At 43.8% G+C, this 17,393-nt stretch overlaps 1 protein-coding gene across 1 annotated transcript; it reads right to left on the bottom strand.

Moving 5' to 3' along the window:
- Positions 1-8,500: 8,500 nt before the first annotated feature.
- Positions 8,501-10,303, bottom strand: ARL11 (ARF like GTPase 11). The gene has a single exon (XM_079308351.1). It carries the CDS (start codon positions 9,938-9,940, stop codon positions 9,347-9,349), a length of 594 nt encoding a protein of 197 aa, XP_079164477.1. The 5' UTR covers positions 9,941-10,303; the 3' UTR covers positions 8,501-9,346.
- Positions 10,304-17,393: the final 7,090 nt, after the last annotated feature.

The raw sequence follows: 17,393 nt of genomic DNA, 5'->3' as shown, positions 1-17,393 counted from the left end.
GATGCTGCACAAGGGGAGCCCAACTCCTGGCCAGTGTGGGTTGGGAGGGAGTGTGCACCAGAAGTGGCCTTGGGCTGGACAGCCTTTCATGGCCAGTGTCACTCCCCTGGCACAAGTGAGCCCATGGAGGTGCTGTTTGGGAACAGCTTGGAACTGTCAGAGACTCGCATTGTCCAGCAGCCTCCTAATTAGTACAGTCCTGCTTTAATTGCATGAGAGCACCAGTGGAAGGAGACCACTTGACCTGTTTGAAAGGTGCCTCTGACTGCATCTGTGGCTTTGCCACCCTTTCTTTGTGTCAGCTGGCTGAGCCACCTGGAGAAACCTCTGTCCCTGTGGGTGGGAGATGGAGGTGAGCTTCCAGTGCTATATTTAAATCTTTACAAATGCTCATCCATGGGGATATAAAGGACAAAGATTTCAGGAGAACCTAATTCCCCTTTTCAAAGCTGTTTAATCCCTTTATTCCTTCAGCTTTCATTTGCAAACTGAACTGTGTAGAGTTTTTGCAACCTGTTAATCATCCTTTAGATCCTATCTGGAGGACTTGAAAGACACTACATTGAAATAATTTATTACTTTAAGACATATTCCTTAGAGCAAAACTTAGATGATACCTTAATGTTCCCCATACTTGTAAAAGTACAGGCACTTCCATTTTGTTTGCTTGATCTGCTAAGCAGAGAAATGAGTAAGAAGAGCCACTGACAGGCAAATGTTTAATTGATTTTTTTTTTAAATCTCAGTGGGCTCAGTGATAGTTGAGGCCCACTTTGTTATTCTGTTCTTCTCTTAATGCCCTCTAGATTCTGAATGTCTTTCAAATTAGTCCTTTCCTCCAAATGCAGTGTGCTGTGTTCCTTCTATTTTGTTGCATAAAAAGTACTCCTTTTTGTGGCGTAATTATGCTTCTATTCAAACATATGTAGGACAACAAATTATGCCAAGCCATTAGGAAGCCCTTTTCAGGAGGAAAAGGAAAAAACCCAATCAGTAGAAAACTGTGGGCTCCAACAGGCAAAACCTTGGGAGATTTTGCTGCGGGGGTTTGTTGTGATTGTCACTGTCACCTTGACAGCAGCATGAGCTGGAGCAGCCTGAGCTGCACAGGTCTGCTTCAGGCTGGGACATTACTGGAGACTGCTTAGGAAAACTGGTCATGTCAAGATGCAGGGTTAGGAGCTGGAGCAGCTTTCTGCTTCTCTGGTTTGTGTGTGCATCATCCTGCCCCAGAAATGGTAATGGGCAGGTCTGCTCCGTGCTGCTGGCTTGGCCTCAGAGCTCTCCAGCTGCTGCAGGAACACGAGCAGCTTTGTGTTCAAATGCACTCATGATACAGATTTCTTGAGCAGCATCCCAGTTTGTAAAGGAACCTAAAAAGCTGGGGTTTTTCCAACCTTAGTTATAAGGTTTTAATGTTGTAGAGACTGCAACATTGTGTCACACCTAAGAATGTTAATGATTCTCTTGCTTGTAAATGAAGGTTGGGTCATTTAAGCTGCTCTCTGCCTTCATCTATAGCAGAACAGGTGAATGTCACCACACAGCCTCAGAGGAAAAACGGCAAGTTGTGTGAAGGATTTAGATACCCTGCAGGGAGACTCTCCTGGACATAGTGAGGGAACTGCAGGAGGAGGTTGGTTGTCCATTTGCTCAGTTCATTAAGTAGGCTCCAGGGACACCTACCTCTTTACTAAGCAGAGTCCTGTGGAAAACTGGTGGTTGTTTTTTTTTTTTTTAAATATACTGAAAGGAGGTGTAAGGGAGCTCATGTCTGCATCTGCTATTTGCAGGCTGATCATCTTTGGTGGCTTAGTTTGTTTTTAACCCTAATTCATAGAGCCAGATGATCACCCATACAAAATTGTTTGTACATGAAGAGAGAGGATGAAATTGAAATACTTCGCTAGTGGGCTTCAGCAAGTTCAGTTATAGGTTTGTGCAGAGAAATGCTGAAGGGAAGCTGCAGCTCTGAGATTAGACCCATCATCATTCCACTCTGATGCAGTTTGCAGCTGGTTTCCCCTGCATTTCATACTTTTATATCTCAGTAGAGCTCCCTCAAATCTGCATACTGCCAGCATGTTGTAACATTGAAAATAAGGGATAAATTCCTTCTGTTCTTGCCATAATGATCCCAGCTTGCATTAAGAGTATTTATTTGACATTGGTTCTCTAGGAGTGGTTTGCCTGGTCCTAGGTTTTGTCATGTTAAGCACGGCAGCACATAAATCTCAGGAGGTGATAGGTATAGAGGGAGCATTTGGACTTGTCAAATTCTCGTTTAAATCAAATATGTAGAAAATGTCAGAAAATGTGTTGCTTTGTCAGAAGAAAAGTGCTCTTTCAGTTGATTCAGATCTCAGTCACTGCCTTTACCAGTTTAGAACAAACATCATTTTTTTAAAAAAAGAGGCTAAACCCCCCACTTTTTTAATGCATGTTTGTTTCAATTGCTGCTAAAATGTGGCATCTCACATGGAAAAATGTCTGTCCAAAGGACTCATTTGTGAACACTTCCAGGGAGCTGGATGTGCTGGATACTTAGCGATAATATTTCCAGCTCTGTAATCTCAGTCTCAAATTCTCAAATTTCGGGGCTTTGTGCTGAAATATTTAACCCTGTGGTGAGAAAAGGGCCCAGTCCAAGGGGAGTAATTAACAAGGTGGCACCTTGCTCCTGCAGCAGCAGCACGCTCCTTTCTCCCTGCTATCAAACTGCTGGGGTTTTAAATGCAACCTTATTGCCAGCACAGAGCCAACTGTTTGCACTGAGCTTTGCGTGGCTGTTGGTATCCAAGGAGGTTTTATTTCTGTGAACTCAACCAGAGGTCTGGTCTTGAAATATTAAAAACTGATGGAAAGGGAAGAAATCACTTCTTGTAAAGGTCACAGTTTTCTCTTTGTTTGATAATTTAATCTAAACTCTTGAATTTTTCCAGTAGTTTTACTCACCTCAGTTGTGTATTAGTTAAAATTTAATAGAAAAATTACTTGGCCCCTAAAGATGGGGAAGAAAATTTGCAAATGTGGGTCCTGCATGTTTAGAAATGGGAAGTTTACTAAGGTCAATGATTTTTCCTGATGTAACCTGGGGGCTGCTTCTCATGCTTCCAGTTGCAAGAATACAAGTACTCTTGTATTATTTTATCCCAGGGCCTTTGCTCTTACCCCAGTCCCAGTCACCTACTCAAAGAGAAGCACTGCAAGCACTAAAGTGTTAACACTGAGAACTTGGGGACTCTCTTCTCCCCTCCCTGGAAATCATTAGATAATCATCTGATAATAAATCAGATAAATCATCAGGCTGCTGAACTGCACCCATGTTCCTTCCAACCTAAGACTGTGCAAGGGCTAAAAGCAGTGGCAGAGAAGGAAAAGCTCCTTGCTGGATGGGTGTCAGTGCCAGCTGCAGGCTCCATGCCTGGGGACTGAATTCCCAAGTCAGGCTGTCCCCTTCCATTACACCAGAGAAAGCTGTGCACACATAACTGGCTCCTTACTCAGACTGGAGTTGCTCAGGGTTATAAAGGACATGGCTGGAACTGAACAACTGACTTGAGGCTGCCTGGGTTTTGTTTTGCAGCTGAAATTTCCTGCACTGTCCCTGTTGTTTAGGGCTTGGGTGTTTGTTTTGGTGGGGTTTTTTAACAGTTGTATTATTTATATTGCTATTCTATCACGGGTATAACATGTGGTAGGGTGCAGAAAAGAACAACAAAAATACTGAGTCTGGACTTTTTTGTTTAAGATAGAGTGGCATTTCCCTGGATAAAATCTGCTTCTTCCCTGGGAGAAAATACAGGACAATAGAAGTCTTTCCAAGGGAGAAAGCCTGGGGGAACCAAGGGGTCAAACCAGCACCTTCCTGCCAGGCTAAGGTGCCTGTATCACTCAAAGGCCTAGAGCTGCTTGCAGCCATCTCCAGCAGGACATGTCCCTCACCCTCCCAGTCATTCCCAGGCACTGCCTTTGCAGAGCTGCTTTTTCTCAGCAGCTCAGCAGACATCATGCCCATTCTTCCCAGGGAAGCTGGGAAGACTCAGGATTCTTTTCCCATGTTTGCAGCCCAAAACCTGCTCTTCCTGGCTGAGCTTCCCTTGCTTTGTTGTGATGGGTCCACCACATCATGCAGAAATGGGGCATCCCCAGGAATGATCTGTCATGTTTTGTCTCTGTATTGTCCTTTCCCAAGGAACAGGGGGAAGCTACTTCTCCATCCTTGTGCAAGCTCCACCCGGTTGTGCAGACACCTTGCAGCTGGTGCAGTGCTCAACCCCTGCTCCCGCTCTTTACTGACCCAAACCTCATATCTCTGAAAATACTGCCTGTGTTGAAGGGTGGACTTTTAGCATTGGTCTTCATTTACACCATTATTAAACAAAAGGACTACTGTTAAGTGCTGACAAAAGCCAGAAAATCATGAGGTGTAAATTTTGTGTCTTTATGAACAGAACAGACTCTCCCCTGATCCCCCAGGAAATGAGGGCCCCAACTCTCAGCTGGTATTGTTATTCCCCAGGAAACCCCCAGTTTAGTCTTTCCAGAGTCCCTTCCCAACATTATCAAACCTCACATGGGCCCATGTGACTTTGTTCTCCCTCTGCAGAAACCAGTGGCTTTGTAACCCCACCACTGTTTGGTTAAAAGGGAAATATTTCTCCTGTGTCCAAGGCAAAGCATTGCTGCAGCCACTGATCACCAAGCAGAGTTTTTTTGTGCAAGTGGTTGTGACCTGTTGGAAAAACCCCTCATTGCCACATCCAAATGTGTTTAGCCAGCACAGGCCAAAATCCCTAATAAAAATCTGAGGTGTAAGGGAGAACTAAAGAAAAGTTTGTCAACTCTAGGAGCTCCAGGCAGATTTTTTTCTCACAGCAATTAGCAGACAAGACATTGATGGTGGTGGTCTGCTTTAAAGCATTAGAACTTTGGAGGGGGGAAGTGTCCAGGTTGGGCTGGAGCAGAGGTTTGTGCTTCTGGTCTGACCACAGAGAGGCAGGTGGGGCACAGGCAGAGGAGAACACACTTGTCAGGTCTGGGTCACAGCAGTTGGTTACCTTTAATTTTTTTCCCCCATTTGGCAGGAATTTAAAGCAAATCACACTGTGAAATATGAGATGTGGGGATGATGCACTCCTGGCCATGGATGCATGGCGGAGTTCCTAACCCAAATCCCAGACTTCACCTGGCATTTTTAACAATCTCCAGAAGGTACACTCAGGGCTTCGACTCAAGCAAATGCATCATGAAAAAAAAACAAGTGTGGGAAAGCTTATATGAAGGCCAGATAATTAACCTTTTGAAGCTTGTGATATACTGAACAGTAGTTTTTATTTGTCTTAATCATTATTGCACAACTGACTTTTAATACCATTTGGCACCAGTTTTGATTTTTTTAAAGATGGCGTCACACGTGGTTTTGCTTCTTGTTTTTTGTTGGTGAGTTACCTGTGGAGAATCTTTATAGATGGTATTTCAGGGTTTCTTTAAGAGGAACAAATTACTTTACAGCTGTTAGGTGTATTAAGCAGAAATTCAGGCATTTCACTGCATTATACAGCCCGTCTTGTAACAAAAAAGAGGGGATAGGGATCTTTTTTTCCATATTGTATTTGAAAAGAAAGCTCTTCTTAGCCTTTAAAAAAATTCTAACTGACCTTTCTTCCTGTGCTGGTTTTGCCTGAACCCGAGCATTTTCCAGGTCTGTGGCTGCTGCCCTAACACTTTGCTCCTGCTGTTACATCCGGTCACAGATCCCTCTCATGCACCCTGTGCCTGCCTGTTCCCTCTTTAAATACTTTTGGCAACTGTCCATGCCCTCACCCTGCAGCCCTGAGATCTCATGGCTCTGATCTCAGGTCCTTCAGTAATACTGAAACCCATCAGGGAAGTTCCACCAGAAACTACAGGACAAATGGCACGTAGCTCCATCTGAAAATAAAGCAACAATGCCAACAGCAGAAATCAGCTACGGTGAAAATAGAAACTGTTTTGTGTCATGGACTGGCTGAAAAATGGAAGTTGTGAAGAGAGCAGGGAAAAGGTGAGTCACTCTTCCTGTGCTGGTGAAGAGGGAAAGATGAATCCTGCTTCCTGGTTTTAATGTTGGTTGGTTGGGGATTTTTATTTTTTTTCTCAGTTTGCTGCTTTTCTGCACTCTGAAGGTGAATGCAAAACTTCTTGACAAGAATTGAAAAATAAATCTGTGCTGGGTTCATACTCAGGAAGCTGCTTTAAAAACCAGTCCCACAGAAAAGTTAGTAAATCACCTAACTGAGGAATAAGAGATGTCCTTTCCTAAACAGTGTGAAAGAGCAATGAAGTGTCTTGATGTCCTTGAAAAAGCAGCAAGACTTGCTAATAGGCCCGAGCTGGGAGGCTGCTGTGGCAGCTCCAAGCAAGGATAGATAATTACCTGTATGGCTCATCTCAGAGAGATGGCTGGGAAGATTAATGCACAATTATGGATTCTGGTTATGCCATTGTAAAGGTTTAGATTCACCAGAGTGCCTCCAGAAAAGTTTCAAAAAAATTATCTTGAGCAACTAGAGTGGGCTCTGGGACAAACAAACTGAAAGATGCTTCAATTTTGTGAACCTGAAACAAAGTCCTAAGGATTTTTCTTTTACTTGCTATTCTGAGAGAAGCTGTGTTATTTTTAGAAATCAGTGCTGAGACTGTGACATCTATCACATGCCCAAACTAAGTTTGAGGGTGCTCTCCTGGCTGAAATCCATAAGGAGACATGTTTTAGGGATTAATATCACTCCATGTGATTCTGCTCTCCTGCAGAATTGCCAGGAAAGAGGTAACAAACTTCCCTCCCTAGAGCTGGCTGCTTCCTGCAGACTGCCCTGCTGCTCCCTTTGAACCAGGCAGGAGTTTTGACTCTGAAACATTTAAGTGCTGCAAGCCTTTGATTAGAGCAATGCAGGGCTCATTAGCCTGACTTGTTCTAGCAGCTGTCCAACACAGGAGAAAAGAGAAATCATTAGAAGTAAACTCTGTGTTGCTATTTCAAATATTATGACCCAGCATTGTTTTGACAGTCTCTGGACAAGGGCATTAATGAGTAATGTGACCAAGTGTCCAGAAAAGCCTTATTCCAGAAAACAAGGATGGTAAATCACATGATGCCCCATGAGATAGGGTGTTTTGCCAAATTACTGCTTCAGGGGAAGTGAGAACAATTTCAGTAACTGGAATGTTGCTTCATCAGGCTCAGACACTTAAGATTCTCATTGCCCTTTCTTCCCCACCTCCCACCTTGCTGTTTTCATTTTTAATTGGTGATGTCTACCAATGGCTGGTGGTTACCTCTATTTTCTACCAGAGGAGCCTATTTTTTATCTTTTTAAAGAGCTTAAAAAACACTCAGAGGAAAATGGGCAGGCTTCAGTGCCTTTTTTAACTACCAGCAGACAATCCTGTAGAGTTAAATGCAGCTATCAAGGGACACTTAGGAGTAAGACATCACCACAACAGCTTTTTTTTTTTTCAGTCTCTCTTGAATTTACCTTAATGCACAATTCTCTGTTTTATGCCATGTGAGACACAAGACCAAAACACCAGCAAACTCAGCAATGACAATTTTTTTTTTGCATGGCAATGCAGCACAGAGCCTTTTATGTTGTGCCTCTAGAATTTGTGTCCAAAATGGCCAACAGGTGTGTTGGAGAGGCAAAAAATGACCACCTGCAACAAGCTGGAGGTAGATCAACCAGCTTATGTCACATGCAAAGATTTGAATAGGTGATATTGTCCTCCTCGCTATGCACATAGGTCATGTAATTAATTATATGATTCAGTGATGTTTAAATACAGTCATAATTGTGATTGCATAGGCCACATCAATACTGCAGCACTGTTTTATAGCACATAGTAGTTCTACATTAATGCAGCTAAAACAGTTGGGAAGGATCCTTTTATTGGGATTTTCCTATAATGTCTGATTCTATTTCTTTATGACTGGGCTCTCTATTCCAGCTGCTGCTTTCTATGAAGTGTGGCTAATAACAGCACCAGTAACAGCTGGACAATTAATCCTTTAACAACTGTAAAATGCTCTGGTATGAACCAGAAAAGGATTTTGCTGTGTATTTCTTCTTGGTGTTTCTAGGCTGAGTGTGCCGTTCCTTGAAAGTAGCTGATTTCTGAACACAAACAGAAATGGAAAATAAAAATAAAAATGATGTATCCTGTACCTCCCCTTCCCCCATTCATTTCATAATGAAGCAGGAACTACCATGAAATATTTTAATTTTAATTCTGGATAACAGAATCTTGGATACAGGGAGCCCCCAGGCATGCATTTTGTAGGTCTTTCCAATGGTAAATTCAGCAAGATTGGACAAAGACCATCACTGCCCTGGGATCTGGTCCTGTTGTGAGCTGCCAGGGGCATTTTCATTTGCCCTGGACATGGCTGAGTGTGGAGAGACCACTGATCACCAACCTGCCTGTGCCCATAGGTGCCCATGGTTACCAACCAATGCAGTTTCAAAAGTCTGACAGACAGGGTTTTGTCTTGGCTGTTCAGGCCACAATGGGGATATTTTAAGGTTGACTGGCCATGGAGACATATTTCCAAGCATCTTAAAGACAGGTCAGATTTCTTTATATTTAAAACATAATCCAAGGAAAATGAGGGACCATTTTCATTAAATAATTCTGTGATAAAAATGATGGAGAAATAAAGAACCATTACAAGAAATCCATAAATTAATACACACACATCCTCAAACTGCATTACACCATCAAATCCCATATCTCTTCCGTGGCTTGAAGATTATTATACCTGTAGATGCCACACTAAAACCAAATAGCTGCTTGGCCATTTGAACTCCTGAGCTTACACTGCTCCCATTCAGCCATTCCTTTCAGTGCCTTCCTGCATTCCCAGCCAATGAACATGTGGTTCATGCTGAGAGCAGCAGCATGGGGCACATCCAGGCTCTCCCCGTGTGGGGATCCTCCCATCTGGATAGATGGATCTGGGCTGGGAGCTGCAGAATGAAGAAAACCTCTGTTCCTTGCACACATCTCTGTTACAATTCATGAATGTTAAAAAGCATCCTTGCTGAACATCTGGGCACTCAAGAGTGGTGCATGAGTGGAACATGGGACAGTGCAGCCAGAGATGAGAGTCCAAGAGACGCAGCCAAAACTGCTCCACGCTGGGAGTTTTGCTCAGAGATCCTCCTGGCGGGTGTTGGTGGTGAGGAGCTGGGAGCTCCTCAGCGTGTGACAGTGCAGCTCTGCTCCTCACAGGGGGTGCCTGGAGGCTGGAATCCTCCCTGACAAACCTGCAGGCAGCCGTGAGTGGCAAGGGTCCCTGTGAGGTTCAGGTTTGCTCTGGGGCTTCCCTCCTCTCTGCCAGCTGCTCCTGGGATAGGGGGCCGTGCTCCGAGCCCCGCAGCAGCATTCCCAGGATGGCCAGCACTTCCTGCAGGCCCTGGCCAGTGTGGGCACTGCAGCCCCGCAGCATCCAGCGGTGCCTCGCCAGCCCCCCCCGCCGCAGCATCTCCCCCAGCTCGGCGGGTGCCAGCGCTCCCGGCACATCCTGCTTGTTGGCCAGCAGCAGCACGGGGATGCCAGCCATGCCGGGGTGGTCCAGGGCCTCCTCCAGAGCTGCCATGGCCTCGGTCAGCCGGGCCGTGTCCGTGCTGTCCAGCACGAAGATGAGGGTGCTGATGTCCTCCAGGTAGTTGGGCCAGCTGGCCCGCAGGCTGTCCTGCCCACCAACATCCCAGAGGGTGAAGGATATGCCGCACGGTGTCTTCAGAGACTCCACGTTGAATCCCACCGTGGGACAGGTCTCCACAGCCTGGCTGCTCTTCAGTCTGTACAGAAGGGTGGATTTGCCAGCGAAGTCGAGCCCCAGCATGATAACCCGAGCATCTCTTTTCCGCCAGCCTTTGGAGAACAGCTTCCCCATCGAGATACTGCCGCAGCTGGATGGGGGGGAAGGGGGGAGGCAGCCAAAAAACAAACAGCGAGCAAGAGTATTTCCTCAGTGAGGTCAGTCATTAACAGAGTGCTCAGTCCTGCCTCTCCGAAAGAGCCCCTTAGGTTTGCTGAAGAAAGGCTCGGGCAGCCGGATTCTGCTTCTCTCTGTAGCTCAAATGAGGTGAGAGCGATTAGTTATGATTAGTTATGAGTAGTTATGCAGCAGAGCCAGGGAGTGATGTTCAAAACTCAGCTACACCCCAGCTCCGCCGCCGCTCACTTCTTTACATTCGGGACCCGAAGCGATTGGTGCAAAAGAGAGCTAACATTTTGCAGGAAGAGGTGGGGAGATTGTGGAGCAAGTTTCCTCCTCACCACATACATAAATAAATGAGCTTCTGTTCATTGGCTTGTCTAGGAGAAATCCACCCCCGGCAGGACAGGACAAGGAGGAACCCGGGTTTCAGACCAGGGTTACTCTGGGAATTTGCTGAATCACAGCTCAAGGGTGGGGATTTAAAATCTCTTGAGCAACAAGACGATTTTTCTGCCAGTCTTACGGTAAAAACTACAAAACAAATCACTGTATCATCAGCCTTTACTACCCTTTGTATAAATGGTAACAACAGCAATTTTAAAAAATGCACACAAGCATATTTTTTATTGTTTCACTGAAATACAATGAATCAAAATGCCATTCCTGAGGCAAAAATCCATACAATTCTTTAGAGCAAAGTATTTACGACATTTTAACATTTTAAAGTGAAGCAAAGTCAGTCCTCTGTGCCTGGGGGAGTACAAAAAGAAGAGAAACTTAATTAAACAGCACCCCTCGCACTTTAGATGCCAGAGGCAAAAATGTGCTGCTGCAACAACTCCCAGACTCGCTTGTGCAAGAGCAGCTGATGAGAGCCAGCAGAGCGCCAGCAAAGCCAGTATTTATTTCCCTTCTTTACTGGTTGGGTTTTGCTCCTGAGAGGCTGCTCAGAGGTGTGCAGATCTCACTTCACAGCAGCAAGGCAGAGCTGCTCTCTAACCACTTTATTTGAGAAAGAATTGGGATTCACCCCTGCTTCCCTGGGAGCACAGGGGAATTTGTAACACATCTGTGGGAGATGCAGCTTCCTCAGCAATAATCCCCATATGACAGCTCCACGTCACAAGCATTGATGGGAATGAAGTTCTGCACAGCATGAGGAAGGGGCTGTCTGGTCAGCTGGTCACTGAGAGGCATATTTATTCCTCTGGGGGCAAGGTACTTCAGTTTTCCATCTTTTACAGAAAGGAAGATGAAAGAGACAAAAGAGAACACACTGAGTCCAGCCTGCTTAGGTTGCATGGGATTGCAAGGGGTCCAAAACAGACCATGTTTTGCAAGATACCTCTGTGATAAAAGTCTCTCCCAATGTTAATCCACAGAATGGCTGGCACCAAAAGCCTCCACAAGATTTATGCAGCTTGTGGATGTGTAAAATGGGTTTTAGCAATAGTGAAATATCAGGTTGGAAGGACCTCAAAGGAACATCTGGTCCAAGCAACCTTTCAAGGCAAAAGCATGGTCTAAAAGAAGCTTGGCACTCTTTTCAGCCAAATCCTAAGTGAACCAGGGTGCTGGGGAACACACACTTCCCTGGGGAGGTTATTCCAATGGTGGATTGTTCTCATTGTGAAAAGTTATCCTCTTGTACACAATCAGAATCTCCCCAGGACTAAATTGTACCATTACTGCTCATTTTTTCCTTGTAAAAAGGGATTCTCTATCTTCTTTGTAACCACCCTTTAAATATTGGAACAAGTGATAAAGACTTTCATAAGCTTTTTTTTTTTCAAGATTCAACAATAAAATTGTGTAGTGTATGTTCACGTGTGATCTTTTCTAAAACTTTTGCAAGTGCAAAATGGGCAGAAAGGTCTCTAGATGTGGACAAAAAGAAAGAACTGTAATGTGCAGTGGATTCTGGCCCTTCAGGGCACTGCTTGCACACCCTGAAGTGTGTGTTACTACCCGAGGGTTATACTTTTGTCCATGTTCTTCACTTTTTAAAATAAATCTTTGGAATAACATTCCTTCTTTTACTTCATTGTCCTTTAAGATCAGTAGAGTTGGGTTTTTCTAGACATAATAGTAGGTCAAATGAATTGTGTCTTGATCTTTTCATGTTTCTTCTGTCTTTTCTGCTTGCTCATCTTCTCTGAGATTTGACAGGCAGTGGTGACACACATCTGTTTCATCTGACCAGACATTCATAGTGTCATAATTTATTTCAAGTAAATTAAAATACAGATACAGGAAGCAGGGATTTATTTACCATTCAGTGAATAATTGAGCATTTGAAATATAATGTGATGGAATCTATGATTGCATCACTCCCTCACATACTACAGAAGAAGGCTGCTGCCAAAAAAAAATAAAAAAAAAAAAAAAAAAAAAGAAAGGGAAAGGGAAAGGGAAAGGAAAAAGAAGAACTAAAGCCAGAATAAAAGATGCTTCTAAGCACAATTTTACTGATTATTCCCTTCAGGTTTTCTGTGGCACAAAAAATAGTAATTCAAGGCCAAATAGAGGAAACTCAATGTTCTTCTTTTTTTACATGCTTATACTCTATGTATTGAACCACAACCTATTTTCTTTCTTCCTGACAATTATTCCAAACACAGGGTGCAAACTGTGCCTACAGAGCCTGTTCCACCCACAGCTATGTTACAAAAGCATCATATTTCCAATAAATAATACATAGGAGCAATTACAAGTCTGTTTAAGATAGAATGAAAGAAAGGAAAGCAAAAGCAGACAAGATGAGCTTGGAGTGCATCTAATGCTGGAACAGAAAGGCCAGGTACTAAATAATTCAGACATTGTGTTCAGAGACAAAGGACAGCCCCTATTCAAGCTGTGTCTTCTGTGGGCAGAATAAATGTTCTTGTCTTGTGTTTCATGTCCCTGAATGCTCAGGAGCAATGCTAATTCCAGAATTTCATAGAATTTCAGTCAATTTATTTGTTTGCTGGTTTTTAGGCATGCATTTCTCTGCTTCCTAGATATTCATCCCCAAAAAAGCAATAACCAATACCATAATATAGGAGAGAATACCCCTCCCCCTTCCCATGCCCCAAAAATTCCAATTACAGGGGTTTTGTCCTGATCACTATATTAACTCACATTTGTTCCAACCTGTGCCACTTCTTTGGAAGGCAGCTCCAGGGAGACAACCCTTCACAAAGCCAGGAACAACAGGTTTATTCTGGTCCTTACTGTGAGCGTTCACCCAAACAGCATCTGCTTGGAACAACAAGTACATCTCAGTCCAGCAAAGACAGAGTGTGCCTCCCCATCCAGGTGTGCTTGTGTCCCTGAGAAAGGCCCCCAAAGCCATCTTGCACCCAGCCCTGGTTGTTTCCTGCAGGATGTCCTCACTATATCACAGGTGGGAGAACCACCCACGGAGAGCATGTTCAGACCAGCAGCTGGTGAGAAAGCCCACTGGGAGCTGAAAGAGGCCCTGGAGGATGTCTTGGCCTGCAGAGCCCACCTGTCTACTGCTGGCAGTCACCTTGAAGGGGATTTCTTTGTGCTTGGCCTGTGAGAGCTCCTTGTGACCAAATGTGATGGTTCAGGCATAGAGAAGTTTGGCCTTTTTCCTTTCTGCATCCTGCTCCATTCCTCTTGCTCTGCCCCTGATTTTTGGCATGCCTGCAGGAAACTCACTCCTGCTGATAGACTCATGCCAGTTCACTTGGCACATGCCCAGGAAGCTGCCTGTTCCATCAGGGTCACTGGGTAGCTGTGAGAGCTGGCAGCTGAAGGCAAGCTGCTTCCTCCCCGAGACAAATTCCCAGGGGCTCGAAACATGGCTTAGCATAGTCTGCAAGTTACACAAGACAGCCACAGGCTATGACATGCCCTAGAAAAGCCTGCCCAAAATGATGTCCCTTGACAAGATATGATGGCTTAAAGTTGTACCAACACCCTAAAGTTCAGAATGACAAGACTCACACATCAAAAGACACAGCAGATGTTAAACACTTGTTCTTCATCAAGCACTCTGAGAGGTGTTGGTACCTCCAGGGCATTCCCTGGAGTGAGGTTGGAAATAGGACATTTTCTTCGTGTCCAGCTCATCCTGTGGTCCTTGTTTTCCCCTCATTTCCTGGGACAAACATTTGGTGAAGAAAAATGTTTTCCAGTGGCATAACTGGCAGCAGATATCAGCTTTGTGCTTTCCAAAGTTAACTCTCTCCAGCTGGCAAGCACAAAACCTCACCTGCTACACCCTGGCTGATGCCATATCACAGTTCCCAAGGGAGAAAGCTTGGTCTTTGTCTCTTCTCAGTCCCCAGCTGTCTGGCCTGCTGGGCCCCATCCCACTAGGATACAAACATGCCCACAGGTGTGGGATCCTCAGCACAGATGCCTGATGGCCAGGGCTGGTGGTGCCCCTGCATGAGCCCCAAGCCTGCCTGCTCCCTGCTGGGGACAGTGGGACAGGTCCTGACCATCAGACCCTGCCACAGCTCCCTGCAATGCACCCTGACAACAAGGTGAATGTGAGAAATGTGGTACAGACTTTTTTTCTGTCATGCTCTCTTCTCTTAGCTGGCAGGTGCTTCAACAGCAGGATGACATGGAAAGGAAAATTATGTGCCATGCTTTGATTTCTGTTTGAATCATTATGTCTTTGATAAATAACTGTAGAATATTTTTCATAAATATAATTACTCTAGTCACTAAATTTATAATTTCCAATGCTGTTTAGAATTTTATCAGGATGCAAGTCCTCTCTCTAGACATACTTATTCAAGTGCTACCCAAACTGTTTTAGTTTTTCCCACATAAATTGGCAGTGGTCTATATTCTTCTGTAGATGTCACTGAAACTCTCATTCCAGGTCCTTCTTTGTATGTCTTAAATTTGCAGATCTCTTCCTCCTTGACCCCTCACATCTTAGATTTGTCTCCTCAGGACAACTTAAAACTAAGCTTCTTTGGCATCCTTACCTATCCTGACACCATCATTCCCTTTCCTGATATTATTCACAACTCTTCTGGTCTCTATCCCAGCTTAGGTCACACCCTCATCTATGCCCCATACCTTACACCAGCCATATTCACCTTAGTAACTAATTAAAATACAGCTCTGACTATCGTGAGGGACCTGAAGCTCAATTCTTCACTATTATTAATGTTTCTAGTTGAAGAGAAAAAAGAATAAAAGAGCAAAAACATTGATGTTACATGTACCAAAAAAAGGCTCCTGTATCCTAGTATTTGCTTCTCTGTCTGTTGAATATAAAAGCCATGAAGCAAGGACTGGCTTTCTGGGGGCCTTTTTTAGTATTCCTTTGGTTTTTAACAAGAGGAAGCCTTAAAGAGACTATCTAATGATGCTTAACCCTACTCCCTACCTGCACTAAATTTAAAACAGATAATAACTTACCTGTTACTTCTATGGGAAGTAAAAATTATGCTTTGGAGGTATGCTGATGAAGTTCATCTCTCCAGATTAGTCTGGAGGAAATCCTGATTTGCAATACACAAATCCAGTTCCCTTTAAGGTTTCCTCCCTTGTTCCTGCTCCAGAGGAAGAAAATGGGATTAGAATTATAGTGCAAGCATGGACCTGAAAATGTACTTGTGCAGCTTGACAGGCTGCAGAGCAAAGGTGGAGACTCACTCTCAGAGCTCCTCAGATTCAGGAGGTTTGGATGCAAAGTTTTGTTTTATCATTTGCTTTAAATATTTGTCTTAGCTTGCCTGTTTAGGACATTTTATACCAATAAACAAAATTTACTGAAAATATACTGGAAATTTTCAACAAGAATAAAAGATGCAAACTGTTGTTTACTACATTTCTTGAATGAAATGAAAGAAAGTGACAAAACTCCGTGGAATTTCAGAAACTGCATTTTATCTGTCTGGCCACAGTGTGTCAATGTTTTCCCACACATTTCTCAGTGGAGAGTCTACCTCCAGTGGAGTCAGCTCCTGCCAAACAGCAGCTGTCGGAGTTCCTGCTTTGATTTAGGGAAAGGACCTTGACACCCTTTCACAGCTGGATCACTTTGAATAAAGTTTTGCTGAACAGCAGCTGGGGTTTGTTTCATGTGCCACAGAAGCTGATGTTGAGCACTGCAGAACAGAACTGGAGTGAGATATCAGCTCCATGCAGGTCACACTTAGCTCCAGATTGTTTTCACATCAGGTGTAGCTGGCATCATTCCTGGGACTCCACAGTTTGAGTGAAAACAGTTAACCTACTGATGGAAAAAATAATGCTTAATGAGGAGAAAAACAAAGGACACTTTGAAGAATTTTCTTCCTTTAATAACCTTTAACAGGTCACTTGACAGCTGCTATCATGACTCTTTACAGTTTGTGGTCACTTACAGAGCTGCAGATACAGAAAAAGCTTTTAAATCCACAATTAACAAGATTATAAATTTCTGTAAATGTGTGTTTACATATGACTATGCACACTTCTGTGATCTCCCTGTTTGACAATGTATCATTAGGAATGAAATTACAGAATCAGGTTGCATTTGGGGTATAATTTCATGCCAAGCTATTCTCCATTTTGAATTTCCAGTGTCCCCACTTTGGTCACTTGAGGAAAGCCCTTCACATCCACCTCCTATTGCTGTTAAGAGATGTAAACTGAGGCTGTTGGTGTAAGAGAGAGCCACACATTATCTGTGTGCTGTCTTGGGCAACAATTCCTTTTGTCCTACAAAACTTGTCTCTGAACTGCACTGCCTTGCCAGGTTGGCCTATTTAATGCTTTCATAACATTTCCAGTCGGTCATAGCTTTTCCAAGATGGATATCAGGTTTCATAACCCTCTTCCACATTGAAAAAGAAATGTTAGAAGATTGCTTTTTGTTATTGCTGGCTTTTACAAAAAGCCCCACTGAGAGAAAAAGAACTCAAACTAGCTATTTGCAGGATAATAAAATTATTTCTGCTCCACACAGAGCACTTTTTGTAGCTGCTTCAGCTGCTTGTAAAGCTCAGACACAATATAAACTGCCTGCAACTACTGTTTAAGGACTTATTGCATAATAAAATTAATGTGGAAACTAACTAGTGATAACTAATAAGAAGAAAAGTAAACACATGTGAACAAAAAAACCCCTAACTTGGAGTTTGTGTTCTGATGCTTGTTAAAAGAACTGGGTTTCTGCATATGGTAACTAAGCAGGGCTGTCTGGCAGAACTAAAATCACAATTCTGCTTATGCAGCTCCACCTTTGCACCATTTCCCAGCAATGTCAGGAAAGGCAGCTGTTCTTGAGAGACAACTCCTTTGCGAAGCCACAAACACAAGCTGAAAACAAGTGTTGTGTATGTTCCTTTTCTGCCTCTTTTGGGCCTCCCATAGAGGTGCTGATGACACTTTTCCATGTATCTTATTTATGCTTTTTCTTTCTCTCGCTCCAGGATTCCCA

This window comes from Erithacus rubecula (genome assembly GCF_903797595.1).
Source record: "Erithacus rubecula genome assembly, chromosome: 1".
In the NCBI taxonomy this organism is placed as follows: Eukaryota; Metazoa; Chordata; class Aves; order Passeriformes; family Muscicapidae; genus Erithacus; species Erithacus rubecula.
Note: the sequence above shows the minus strand (reverse complement) of the source record. Positions and strands in the feature narration are given on the sequence as shown.